The sequence below is a fragment of the Megalops cyprinoides genome, chromosome 8 (assembly GCF_013368585.1).
Source record: "Megalops cyprinoides isolate fMegCyp1 chromosome 8, fMegCyp1.pri, whole genome shotgun sequence".
In the NCBI taxonomy this organism is placed as follows: domain Eukaryota; kingdom Metazoa; phylum Chordata; class Actinopteri; order Elopiformes; family Megalopidae; genus Megalops; species Megalops cyprinoides.
This window is the reverse complement of record NC_050590.1, coordinates 29,623,878-29,638,253: the sequence shown is the minus strand read 5'-3', so window position 1 is coordinate 29,638,253 and position 14,376 is coordinate 29,623,878. Positions and strand designations below refer to the sequence as shown.

At 45.8% G+C, this 14,376-nt stretch overlaps 1 protein-coding gene across 1 annotated transcript in view; it reads left to right on the top strand.

The window, feature by feature from the left end:
* Positions 1 to 14,376, top strand: part of LOC118781655 (pleckstrin homology domain-containing family A member 7-like) — a 100,634-nt gene that overhangs the window by 63,210 nt on the left and 23,048 nt on the right. Inside the window, exons 5-8 of the mRNA XM_036534663.1 lie at positions 5,364 to 5,475; positions 8,104 to 8,208; positions 8,758 to 8,830; positions 9,724 to 9,824. Of these exons, the coding sequence (XP_036390556.1) occupies positions 5,364 to 5,475; positions 8,104 to 8,208; positions 8,758 to 8,830; positions 9,724 to 9,824 (391 nt within the window). The remainder of the gene's footprint in view (positions 1 to 5,363; positions 5,476 to 8,103; positions 8,209 to 8,757; positions 8,831 to 9,723; positions 9,825 to 14,376) is intronic.

Genomic DNA, 14,376 nt, shown 5'->3' with positions numbered 1-14,376 from the left:
TAGTTTAACATACTTGAAAAAGTAGAAGCTGTCACCATGACCTCTAAATTAGTCCACTGCTCTGCTTCAGCATCGGAATGAAAAAGGCCACATTGATTCATTAATTGCCATGACAGTCTGCTTTGCCACAAAGACGTAGTGGTCTTTTAGCAGGAATGTGGTATTGACTGTCATATTGATCAGAGCACCGTGGCCTGGTTGATCATTCAACTGGCTCCTTTTCTCAGAATAAGTAAACCTTCCATAGCTCACCTTTCACTGGACAAAGTTAGGAGCTCAGTTTCACAAACTCATCTATAACTCAGCTCCTTTTCCATGTAAATTCCTTCAATTTAATTCCCTCCCCTGATCAATTTGTTCAATTCAGATTCAATTCCAGTTCCCCTAAATACTAAATTGGGGTCAAGTCTGACAGTCAAGTGCATCCTCTCGACATCACCTCCTTCAATTCATTTCTCTCTGGATCAATTACTTAAAATCAATTCCTTCTCCAGATCAGTTCCTTCAATTCAGAATAAATTCTAATGAATAAATTCCAAGCCAAATGCATGCATGTGTCTCTCACCATCTCACATATTCCAGTCAGTTTCAGTTACATGGAGCACAGCTAAATGGCCAGGCTATCTCCTTTCTGGAGGAGCGATGCACTCAGGACTTTTGTGCCATTGTTTGACAGAGCTTTCCCTGTACTGTCCTAGTCTGTCCTGGCCCTCTGACCCCTCACCGCCCTACACCACACAGGAAGGCCCTGGTGTTCCACAGGAAAAAACACCAATCAAGTGCTCTTTATTGCTGTGGCAGAACAATGCAAGGGCTGGTGTCTGTGCTTGGTTTTAAGTGACTGCACTGTGAAATGGCATGGCTGTCTGAAGGAGAACCTGCCCGGGTTTGCTGTGTGGAACTATGCTCACTGGGGTGAGGTCTTCAAGCTGTTTTCAGTTACTGTGTGTTTTGTGTGTGTGTGTGTGTGTGTCTGTGTGTAGGTGTGTGTGTCTGTGTGTGTGTAGGTGTGTGTTTTTGCGTGTGTGTGTGTCTGTGTGTAGGTGTGTGTGTCTGTGTGTGTGTATGTGTGTGTGTTTGTGTTTGTAGGTGTGTGTTTCTGTGTGTGTGTGTGTTTGTAGGTGTCTGTATCTGTGTGTGTATGTATGTGTGTTTGTGTTTGTAGGTGTGTGTTTCTGTGTGTGTGTGTTTTTATAGGTGTGTGTATCTGTGTGTGTGTGTTTTTTGGTGTGTGTTTCTGTGTGTGTGTTTGTAGGTGTGTGTATCTGTATGTGTGTAGCTTTGTGTTTTTGCATGTGTGTTTGCGTGTTTGTAGGTGTGTGTGTGTGTGTGTTTGTGTGTGCGTGTGCGTATCTGTATGTGTGTGTATCTGTGTGTGTGTGTGAGTGTGCGCATGTGCGTGTGTGTGTATGTGTGTGTGTGTGTGTGTGTGAGTGTGTGCACGTGCGTGTGTGTGTGTGTGTGTGTGTGTGTGTGTGTGTGTGTTTGTGTGTGTGTTGGACTCTGCAATGGAAAGGAATTACTCATTTTATCTACCAACAGAGCCACTGGTTCCAACAACAGGTTTTGTTGACACAGGTTTTTGGAAAGGTTTGGAGGGCTTGGAGTAATTTTCCGCATGCGGGAAGGAATGTTTTGGATCCTTTGTACGCAGAGGCAAGGGGTCTCAGTTCATCTGTACCCCCCACGGAGACACATGCCCACTGAAGCTCGTTTCACTGAGGTGTGTTATCCTGACCCAAACACAGCAGCTCTGCTACGCATCCCTCTCCTCCTCCATGTGACAGATGCTCCTCAGAGCTACTCCTCCGCCCTGCCATGCTTCACTGCCCGCCGCGGTTGTCTGGGCGCCACAATCCGCTGGAGCTGTGACGGAAGTACCCCTTAGGGCACCCATGCTCTGCCCATGGACTGGGGACCATTGAACAGTCGTAATGAACCGCGCTGCGCTCCCAGCCGCTTGGTTGTTTTTGTGGAACCAACGCGCTCCACCGTTCTTCCGACAGGTGTTGGGAATCATCATTCTGTTAAATGACAGGCCCATGGTCGCCCGGAGACAGCTGTTTTAAAGATGAAGTCCCAAAAGGCAGTGATTTTTGTTTCGGTTCCAACAGACTGTTTGTGTTTGTCAGCAAATACAGTACTGCAGGCAGCTAGTTCTACTGTTCTAAACCTGTCCTCAAGAGTCAATGCCATAAACTGCAAAAGAGATAAGCTGTCGAACTGAAAGTTGCTGGTAATTGTTATCAGACCTTTCGGTGCCTTTTAAACACTTCCAGCTTGTATGTTTTATCTGCCAAGCACTGTGTGGAATATGTGTCAACACAAAGGTCAAAGGTCATAATGTTAATCTGTCTGCAGGAGCCAGCTGCAGGCCCTCAGATTTAACCCTCTGGTGTCATAGTACAGGTTTCAATGGAGTTTAACAGAGGCCTGTTCATCAGTAAATACGGTTCTGATAGAACCCCAAATAGCCAGAGTGGCCATAGTCTGAAAGGAAATATTTTGTAAACAAATGCACTATTGTAGGGTCTACTATGTAAGCAATTATATGTACTATGATGAGTCTGTGTTGAGGTAGATGTTTCTGCGCGTGAGTGATGTGCCCCTTGTTTATAATGAGGGATAGAACAGTGAAGAGCTGGGACACTTGGTGACCCAGATATGTGACCTCTCCCATGCCCTCACTTTGTTCCCAGTGCATGTCGTCACCACACTGGCAGTGAGAGTACTGTTCGGCAAATTACGGTGCATGAGATTATTTGTGTGTGGATTATGTGAGCTTGCTGTCTGAATTTCATTTTGTGGTTTAAGGAGCAAAACACAATTGTTTCAAAGGAAAATGCTGTGGTGGAGATTAGATGGGGAATGCTTTCAGTCCTAATCAATGATTAGGTGATGTGTCTTGCAACATGCAGAATACAGAATACAGGGAAAATATACTACAGAAAATACAGGATAGTAAGGGGTTTATTTATCATATTTATTGTAGAATATACTGGCCCTCATACAACAACAGAAACTGTGAGATGAAGCATTGTAGCTGGAAAAGCTGCCGCTATCTGCATTTGTTCCAACCCCATGGACCTGAATGCATAGGAACAGCTCAGTTTGCTGCAGCAATAGTCATCCCACTTGTATTAATGCGGTGACAATTCATTCTAATCATATTAACACAGGGATGAGCATCCAGTTCATTTTAATACAGTGGTGATGACTGTATCCATATTAACACAGTGATGATCATTCCATTCACATTAAACCATGGTGACTTTTATGCCAGCATTTTTCTGGAAGGCCAGTGCCCCCCTCTCGGGACATAGTGGGGACTTGGCAGTTTGACAAAGTGACACTCTGCTGCAGGGCTGTATGAAAGGCTATCTCTGCATGCTCCGCATGCTGAGTTTTTATGCTATGTCCTGGACTGGCACTCTCAGCCAAGTGGTAACAGCCAGCTAGTGCCCCTCACCCAGCCAGACGGAGTCCCAGCTGCTCCTGCTCTGTGAGGAGGGACTTCTTGCTGAGGGCTGTAGACCTTCACTGTGATTCAGTGTGCGTCTCTGCTCTCCAGGCCTGGCTTATGAATGGCTGTGTAGCGCTGGCCTATGTCCCAGATGCACTGTAGACCTTCTTCCAGATCCTCTCTGTGTCTCTTACTTGTGTTACAGTGAAGGTGTTTGAAGGTCATTACGTGCGAGGCCAGAAGCCGTTGAGCAACAGCGTGGTGTAGTGGCTAAGGTTGCTGATTCAATTATCAGAGGGGGACTGCCATTCTAAACTTTGGATAGATAATTTTCCAGGTGTATATATTGATACTTTGTTGAAAAGTCACCGTGGAAAGGACACCTGCCAGGTACATTAATGCATTACGATATAATGAAGTCAATTGTTGGTGATTTCCATACGACCTGCATCTGAACTGGTGCATTGAGGCAAACTTTTATGAGCTTTAGTACATCATGTTGCAGTGTAAGGTGTAGCCCTTTGTCAGAATACTACTTTCCAAGCCAATTAGCAAGAGGAGCACTCTCACTGAGAAAGGCGCTCAGATAGGTGTTTTGTCAAACATTAAGTCATTAATCTATTATTTAAGGGCTTGAACTTGAGATGCTCGATAAGTTTTCAATCCTGGGATTGCAGAGAGGAAAGGGATGGGCAGACCTTTGCAAAGTGTGTAAGAATACTGCATTGCTGTGTGTGTGCTTACAGGCTCTTCAGAATGTTCTTCAGACCCCCATCCCCAGCCCACATGCTTGCAGTGGCTTTTATCATGGAATGTCTGACATCACAGTCATGCATTCCACAGTTTGCTATGAGACAGCTTCTGGGGCTAATCCGTAGGGAGGTCAGGGGCAGGCTTTACCTGGGACGAAGTGATCTAGGTCCTCTTCAACATGTAATTAATGGCCTTCTGTGGTTCGGGGGTCTCAATGTGGAAAAGGACAGTAGACACTCACAGCGCACAGCATAACACAGTGAGATGGACTAAAGGTGTGCAAAAACAGGAGAGTGACCCTCCTGGGGGAAAGCCGCGTTCCACTGCAGTAGATCAGAAAGCTTGTCAAGTGAAAATCTAACAGGGTCACACTCATCCTTCATCTCTGTCTCTTCCTCTCTGAGCTCTTTCCAGGAACGCTCGGGTGAGTTGTTGCCTTTTGAAGTTGCACCTCCAGACACCTTGATGGGAAGGGCTGAGCTGTTTGTCTGTTTTAGTCACTTTCTCTGAGAAACAGGAAATCAATCTCATTTCCATTCCCTTTTCATTCGGGTGGAAACAGTGTGTCCCCCTGGTAATGACTGGCTTGCGTAAGCTCATGCAGACACGGCGTTGGTCTCACAACAGCCTGGAGGCCGAAGGTGGGGTACAAGCTCAGGTTCAGTGTGTGATGGGTGGTAGTGCTGCTGGACCATGCCTCCATTTTGAGTGGGTGCTTTGGATGAGGTCACTAATCTGTGGTTATTCGATAGCCAGAAAAAGGAGCTCACCTGCAGCTGTCTGTCCCCATGCCTCCCTTTACTGTGTTCATACAGACTGTCAGGGGAAGCTGTTCATATTACAGAACATTCTCTTTTATGAAACAGACATGCCTCATACTGTTCCTGCCATTGCCTGTTTGCCCAGGAGCAGTATCAGGCAAGTGCTGCAGCAGTGGCTGACACAAAAAGCCAGTGTCTAGGGAACACTAGGCACCTGCAGGCATATGTATCCATTGTGTGAGGGTATTTATCAGACGTTTCTGTACGAGGCTCTGCCTGATTCACTGTATAGGCAGCAGGTGGAAAGGAGGGGACCTTGGAACGAGCACCGGCATAGGACCATGAGTGCCCTCCGCAACATCACTGTTGCTGTCATCCCTTTGCAGGCTCAATTCCCAGATGTCCAAACCACAGCCCGAGCAGCGGCCCTCTAGCATGGTCAGTGAGTCCTCCACGGCTGTCACCACCTCCACCGTGGACACTGCCCCGGCGACAAAGGTGAGGAAAGCCAGCGACTGTCTCTGGAAGGTATGAAAGCCTGAGACTCCTCACAGCCTGCCTTCGGTGCATTTCATTGGCCCTTTAGGGCAATTTCTTTATTCTGTGTGCCGTGAAGCATCTAGCCTTCAATGAAATGGGAGTTATAATTTCCAAGGGTAATGGGTGACAATCAGTTCTTGTTGGCGAAGCAGTTTTACGCCCTGATAAACACTTTCATTAAAGCAGGTGGGTTTTCCCTCGCTTTCCTCTGGTTTGGTGGCGTAATGCATTTTAGCTGAGTCAGATTGATGGGACTTTGATGAATTGCCAGGGGGCTGTTCTGGGTGGGTGGGTTCTGTAGTATATGTCCAGCTCTGAGAAGTTCCATTAAACCTCCACTACAGTGGGAGATGGGACTAAACTACAAATTCAATTAAGCTGTGCCCCAGAGGGTCAGTGCTGGGCAGGTTTCACAGCACCAGACCTACCCAGAAGAACTGCCTGTCATTCACTAGGAAAGCATGGGTGTACCTGTAGACCATGTTGTGGTTTCAGAGCTCACCTCTCCTTTATTTAATGTGACATGCCTATGTTGCAACTCTGAGTGTTTAGTACCATGCAGTGTGTGTGGTTTATGCTGGTCAGTCCATGGTGTGCATTTCTGTGTATCTGAGTCTTCTCTAGTGTTCCAATCCTCATAGAAGCAAACTCTGACCCCCTGCAAGACATGGGTGGGGTACATTCAATACTCATTTTGCTTAAGAAACCCATCCTGATTTGTTGCACCTGCATTGCCTCCCCCTTGGTGAGCTGCCCCCAGTCCCCTTCCTTTCTCCAGCTCTGCCTCATCAGCCCCATGAACAAGAGGAATGGTCCACCTGACCAGTAGTGGAGGTTCCCTTGTGTGTTTGCCCACTTTAATGCACAATCCAGGGGTATAATATGGGCTGATGGTAGCGCATCCTTTGCAGCGGTGGGACCTGAGCCTGTGTCTGTGATTGACACCATGGCTTTAGGGTCACATGAGCTCTCTGGAGTACAGATCGCTCGGCACTCCGCACAACGGCCAAATGTCCACCCCATGAACAAACGTCTTCTGATTCTGAGGAAATGGGATGGAGCTAGATGACAGCACATCAGTCATTTCCTGTCGTTCATTACCATTCAGTAACTAGCTTTTCACCATAGGCCGCTCTCAAGTAACAGCAATTAAATGTGCCTGTCATTTCATGCCCAGAGGGCTAATATAATGCTTTATGCAGCACTGATTTTAATAACACCCATCTTTATCTTGCTGTTATTTTATTACTTTTCTGATTCTTATGGAACCATTTGTTTTCTCAAATGAATCATTGTCTATTCACACAATCCAGCAATTTACACAGAGTGACTTAATCTCTTTTTGTAATGCATTTCTTTTTGTACATGTATAGAATTGGCCACCTAGAAAGAACAAGCCATGATGGAGCATACCTACAAGCTTAGTGTGATTACCTGAAAAATTAACCAATCACTCCGGGCAGTGATTTGTGTACCGGATGAATGTCTGGTGAAACTCCAAAAGATTTTTTGCTTCATTGCAACTGATTCCAGAGAAGGAAATCCAAGGGTGCAAATGCAAAAGAAAACATCCTATAATTGCTTTCCTTCTATAGACTTTTGGCCTGCATCCATTTCTGTGGTGGCAAATGCAGTGGATCTTTCTTCTTTGCTGAGGAAGCAGAATTTGTTGAGATCAGGGGCTCTTGTGCATTGGTGTGGTGTTGGTTTCCGCAGTGCACTCAGCACAACTTAGTTGAATAAATGAGAGAAACCTCTTTACAGTGCATCCAAAGCCCAGCAAGTAATTTGCAGATTTCCAAATAATAAGCATGCATTTTTTTTTAGTTCTCATAATTAGAATTTGCTTTTCTGCCAGCTTTAGATAAGCTTCACTGACTGTACCACAAACCAGCCTGTAATGGCCCTAGGTGATGACAATAGGATTAATCTGGATGTAACAGTTCCACGACTGCATGAGCCATATTGTGAACAGTGCTTTGTGTTTTATTCACCTGTGGGATGCAGAGAGAAGAGGGGGAGATGAGCATAAGGTTTTATTCACTTTGTGCTGTGGCTCTATATTAGTGATACTTCTTCAACTGCCATGACATAAGTGTGATGCCAATGTTATTGCGGCCTTCACTTCCACATGGATCAAAGTTAATTTAATCTGCTTTGATCCCCCATTCGTTGTCTAGATTAAATAACAGCTTAATCAACCGATGAAAGGAGAAGTGCTGTGGTGCAAAACAAACACCAGTGCAAGTGTGAATGTGCCATCACTGGGAGTCCAGCATCAGACTCAGGCTGCCTGTCACTCTGGGACACAAGCAGCTGAAAAGCTTTAGACATACAGTACTGTTCACTGCTGATACATTAGTGCAAGCCTCTGATGTACAGAGGGAGAGGGTGTAGTTGATGAGGTGTATCAGAGTGTTGGCATGCGCGAATGGGCAGAATGGATTTATGCCTGGCGGTGCCAGCCACCACTGACAGTGATTAATGGCCAGTCCTGCCAATGGGCTACCCTGCAGATGCGACGTGTTAATGGGCAGTAACTAAATAAGATGTCCTCATTATCAGCAGGTTGTTTATGTGCCGCAGGGCTCCAGGTCCAGCGGAAAGGTGCACAGCTTTGGCAAGCGGGACCATGCCATTAAAAGGAACCTCAACGTGCCGGTGGTGGTGAGGGGATGGCTCTACAAACAGGTGAGGCTCCTTGCTGGCAACTCATGACAGTCAGTGTCAAGTTCTAGTGTTAAGGAGGTCAGTAGTGAAGTTGCTGAGGGGTTAAGGACTTCTGGTGTTCAGACATTCTGGTCACCACCTAAGTTGCTGACGAATTGAAGAGTTTTGGCGTATGAACAATATTCAGCTGGCTGTTAAGGGGTGGTAAGGAAAGTTGGTGGAGAAACATGTCTTTTTCTAAAGGCACCCCCACCACCTGTAGCATCACATGCACCGATCACAAAGAGAGGAAGTGCTCTCGTTCAGGACAAGTGATGAATGCAGACCTGCCATGCAGGTAATGAGGAAAAAATTGAAATGGACAAATTCAGTCAGTGATTCACTTGACCTATTCTGAGTCTGCTTTTAAGTCTGTCCTTTTAAATCTAGATGACATTATCTGATGAATCTGACTGACATTAAAAAATCAAAGGCAGTGGCTGGAAAATGGGTTAAATGTGCATATGTATATGTGTATGTATAATGTAGATGCCAAAAATGCCAATAATGTATGCGTATGTTCACTTTCAGGACAGCTCTGGAATGAGGCTTTGGAAGCGCAAGTGGTTTGTGCTGTCAGATTACTGCCTGTTTTATTATAAAGGTGAGCACTGCAGCTTGCTGCACTGAAAGGATTGCTGCAGTCCGAGTGTGCCAAAATAGCTCTGCCCCCCTCCTCTTGACTGTATTTGTGTCAATGCACAAACTCAACTGCTGTATGATTAGGCATAAGCAACCTATAACGTCTTCTGTCCTTTATTTGCTAGGCTTTTCTAGGATGACAGTGATCGCTTGTGTGTAAAATTTTACAAAACTGCACATCAGGAAACCAGCTATACTAAGACAGTCAGGGTCAAGACCACCCTGTGTCCCCCTGCGTGGTGACATAATTACCCCATCAGTGCTTAACATTCTCATAAGGTTTCTGCAATATCAGTACTACGTTATGTGTGAGTATGTGTAAATTAAGAATGGAATCACGCTACCCGGCTCATAGTAAGAGATTATTCCATAATGCCCTTAATCGGATGTCTTTGGGGCAGCATAGTACTGTATGTGTGGCCTTGTCTATTCTCCCTCTATTCAAAACAGTGTCCTGGAATGAGGGTGCAGGCATCCCAAATTCCCCTCCATCATCCCCAAACGTGTCATAATGAGATGTAATCCATCGTCATTTTATGACTTGTCCGGCATGCGATGCCAGTCGTCCGTTGGCCACCCTGCTGAATAGATAAAAGTGCTGGCACCATATGGAGAATGTCTCCTTGAAAGACCCTTGAATTATATCTCACCCATTTCACTTTAATCCACCATCTCTCTGCTCTTTCACATGAACATTTCCCCTCCAGAAGCAGCAACAAATCAAACAGACCCGAGATTTGCCCTGCTATTTATAAAAGTGTGAATGCATTAAGATATTATGTGCTGGGTGGGGCGAGATGGCACAGCGGGGCAGCAGGGCAGTGGGTGATGTGCATGTTCGCTGTGCCCACGCAGACAGCCGGGAGGAGACAGTACTGGGCAGCATTCCTCTGCCCAGCTACGTCATCTCTCCGGTGGAGCCCGAAGACCACATCAGCCGCAAGTACGCCTTCAAGGTAAGGCCTTGAACAGCACCTCTACAGGAAATGCGTATGTCTGCACCTCCCACTGACATTACCAAGAAATATCTCCAGCTGAGACCACACCATTTATGTGGAATTTAAACATGTTTTGTGGACTCATAAATGAGTCAAACATGAATTGTAAAGAAGTAATACATAAGTTGTAAATTCGATTTACATGTTATGGAAGTGTTACACATAATAGGGTTATGGGTGTCTTTGTTGTCCTCTTCACAAGTCAGTGTGTTTTGGAAAGTGAATACACTGATGACAGTGTTGTGGTGGGAAGCAGCAGCCACATATGTGGTCTGATCTGCTAAAGTTACTACCATCTCTGTGGGTGTGTGGTGCCACGTGGTGCAGCCTGCTGTCACTGTTGATGGATGGAGGAGTGGCATGGTGGAGCCAGTGCTGCACTGCATCTCACCCTGCCTTGATTGCTCAGCTGCCACTGCAGAGGAGGCCTGTGTCTGTTCTCTGTTCCATTAGATTGTAGCCCTTTCTCATTCCACCCAAACCCCGCACTGGGCAGGCAGTCAGAGGCATCATTAAAGAAATTTTATGGCAAAACTGGTCTGGGTACAGTTTGGTCTACCTGGATTTATATCTGCAAAGAAGGGGTTTGATAGAGACAGTGTCCCTGGGCTCAGTGATGAGACTCAGCATGTATCTCATACTGTGTATAGGAATGGAGGTTTTAATAGACACACAGTGAGCAGACTTGATGTCAAAGTGAGAATAAAACTTTCTAAACACACCTGTTTGTTTTGAGATGAGACCTGAATAATGGCCTCAATGCCCAAAGAGGAAGATGAGCAACACTTCACTCAACAGTGTGCATGGCTCTTGTCTTTCTTTAATTGATGAATAATGTTCTAATAATTCTTCCTTCCACTGTCTGATGGATGAGCTGGATGCTGGTTATTGAGTTATTGAGTGTTAACTGACTAATGGCTGAACGATGAGCATTGATTTTCTGGGGGTGCTCCGCCAAGTGGGAGCATGTTATTAATGAATGCAAGCAGTGTTGTTATTAAAGACGGCCTGTTCTCTGCCTGTCACACAAACTGACATGTCATCAGTCCTCTCACCCCATTGTAAGCCTGATACTCTAGTGGTCCTGCTGCATGGCCCTGTGCATCATCCAGCCCTCACCCAGTGCACTTCAGCGGTCATTCACTCATGTGTTGAGCTTCATTCTGATGTTCCACTTCCTGAACCTCATATAAATCTATTTCTACACCCCGGGGTGGTGGGAAAGCCACACCTAGCAGTACCGGTCCATACAATAGTGTCCTATAGGACCACAGCTGTCACTCCCTGTCAGTGAGTGTGGTGATGTTATCCCTTAAAGTCATATCCGGTCTCCTCATCCACCCCATTTCTGCCTTTGCCTCCAGTTTCTGAAAGTTTTAATACCTCTCCTCATTATCCCACTGCCCAGAATGTGGCTGACTGGAGTCTAGAATGGATTGGAAGAATTTTCCCTGCTCTATTAACGTAGTTTGCACTGAGGCTAGATGCTTACAGACATTTGACCCAAGTTGTATTATGTCTTCATAGAATTCATTTTCCAGTAAATGAACCAATAGCAGCAAACATTCAGTGTATTTGCCATGCACCCCCGTCAAAACATTCCTGCATCCACACTGTTGTTATTTGAAGAACGGGAGGAATGTTTCTTCTCAACTGAAACAAAGGCATGGCATTTACAGTATTTATCTACATCCTCAGTTGTGAAAGAGTATCTCTTACAGGGAACAGTATGTGGTGGATTTTTGATGTAGTGGCCTGGGGGGGCACTCTCTGCCAGTCATTTCATATTCTTTTATGTCCCCCTGTGGGCCACGGTGTCGTATCATTTCCAAGTTACTGTGCTCAAATTTCATCTCATTGAATTTGTATGACAGCGGTGCCACTGGGCAAATGAATTATACATCAGTGTCCTTTCTCCTCCACACTCTGCAGTGTATGTCATAGGTAGGTGAGAGACTGCACAACTCAGTAATGTAGTGTTAATTATCCGGATGCTATCACAGAGGTCCTTATTACCTCAGGCACCTGGCAAATTCTTCTGTTTTGTCGAGATTGCAGAGAATAGTTAGTACCTGTGCTGGTTATTTTTCAGACATAAGTTCAATAGTCATCCTCCCTCTGTAGGCTGTTTTGTTGCTTGCGAATGTTAATTTCTCACTCTTTGCTTACTGCATTGTGTGAGTCGTTCACAGTGGCTTTGACAAGTTTAGAATTAAAATGTGCACAGCGATTCGGGGCAGGAAAGGTCTGCACTGCCACTGTAGTCAGGTTCAGTTCCCTAATCCCTCATCAGAGAAATGGCTTACCGAACGGACGGCACGCAGACCCTCGGCTGCTCTGTGTCCTGCCGCCTGAACGTTTGAGGAGGGGGGAGAAAGAGGAGGGTAGGAGCACAGAGGATGCCTTGTTTCTCCAGCCCCTGTGTAAGGGAATCCATCCATCACAAGAAAACGGGGGACAGACAAAGGTGATGCACACAGCCCCTCCACTTTAGCACCTGCAGCTATGCACAGTGCACACACCCTGCCACCTCCTCCTCCTTCTCCTCCCTCCCAGCTTTCAAACCTCTCCGCCCTCGTGTGTAGTTGCGTGCCAGTGCCGTCAGTGTGCAGTGCTTGCCAGCGTTGCTGTGTGCCTGCCAGTGTGCCATCTCCGTGGGTGCTAACAGTCCAGCCATTCATTTCACTAACATTCCCAGAGTTAGACACCCGGGCAGAGCCACGGAATGTGACTTTGTTTGCGAGCGAGCTGGTGATGAGCCTCTCTGTGTGTTTGCTCAACTCTTTGTCCTTCTCTCGTTCCTATTGGTCGGTCGGCCTCCCTTTGACCCCCGGGGGCGCACTGCTCTGGTGCGCTGTGGGAGCGAGCCTGTTCCTCCAGAAAGGCCTTCCTGAAACGCACAGGCACCTCCATGCATGAATAGGTATTTTCTTTTATTCATTCTTACCACAGTTGCTTTCAACATTAAAAGCATCGTTTGTTGTTTTTTTTTTGTCTTGATATTTTACTGATTCCAAACATGGCAAAAAGTACAGATATATACAGTTTTATTGTATATATTTCTTTTGTTTGGAACACAGTGAGAAACTTGTGGTCATTTTTAACTAATTTTGCCATTTTAGTGCCATTCAGTTACTTCAAATGAGAAGTAGATGGCTTTTATGATACATGGGTGGTGAATATTTATAGAACATACAGAAGATGGGGATTAGTTCTATATTCGCAGTTCTGTGGATCTTGGGTGTGAGTGTTTTGTGAAAGGCAGCTCTAGTTTGTTTGACTGTGGATGGCTTTGGGCGCTTAACATCTTAATGTCTATTAACACTTGGTCCCACCTCTTCACAAAGCTCCTTTTAGGTGCTGACTTCCTCAGTATCCGAGGAAATACAAAGGGCTAATGTGGGGGAATACCTGAATACTAAAAGCTAATGTCACATGTGCCTTAAAATAGAGCTGTGAAAGCCTCACTGGCTGAGGCGAGAGAAAGACTGCAGCTATTGTTGGTCTTCCCTGTTCACTTGATTTGCTTCTCCATGTGCTCACAGCTCTGATTTAAGTGCAGGTCTGCTCTCCAGCTCCGCTTATCTTGAAAAGAGAAGCTTGTGGTCAGGAGTGATGAATGGTCATGCACTCATACTTTCACTGTGATTCATTTGTGTGTGTGTGTTTGTATCAGTGTATTGCTATTTATTTGTTTTTGTATGTGTAAACATCTTTATGTACATGTGGTTGTATGTGTTTGCTGTATGTGTGTGTGTGTGTGTGTGTGTGTGTGTGTGTGTGTGTGTGTGTGTGTGTGTGTGTGTGCGCGTGCGTGCGCGTGCGCATGCAACCTTGTGTAGTTGAACAGCACGTGTGGATGTGGACTATGGCCAAGTGTGTTTATGTGTTGAATGCCCAGCTCAGCACTTTCCCAGGGGAAGCGGGTGTTGAGATCATGCCTGGACCAGTGAAAGATTAAGTGGCCTTAAAAACCAACACAACAGCAATTGTAAGTCCCACAGTCCAGCGAGATCAGGGGTAGGACTGTTATCACCTCTGGCACAAATGCAGTGACTAGACTGTGACTGACTTTGCTCATTTAGGAGATTAAATCATATTACAGAATGAAATATGTTTAATACAACAGATTATTATCTTTTGTTTTTCATTAGGTGGAGAATTGAAATGTGCTTTTGGACATGGCAGGGTGTCCACAGAGACAGAGGGAATGATGGGAGATGGGTGTGGAAACTGTGAAATAGCTTAGCTGGGCTGCGATTTGCTGGCTGACTGTCATGCTGTCGGTGCATTGCAGTAAGATAGATTAACCCTGCTGTAGCCACCAGGCCTGACAGCAGATTTAGGGGGACAGAAGGGAGATGAGGGCCATTTAACCATAGAGCCAATTACTCTGACCTTTAAAGCTAGTGGAACAAGGTAAGAGGCTTTCAGGTAAAATTCTGTAAACATGGGGTGTGATGTCCGCATAGGAGTGTGTGTGTGTGTGTGTGAGAGTGTGTGTGTGTGT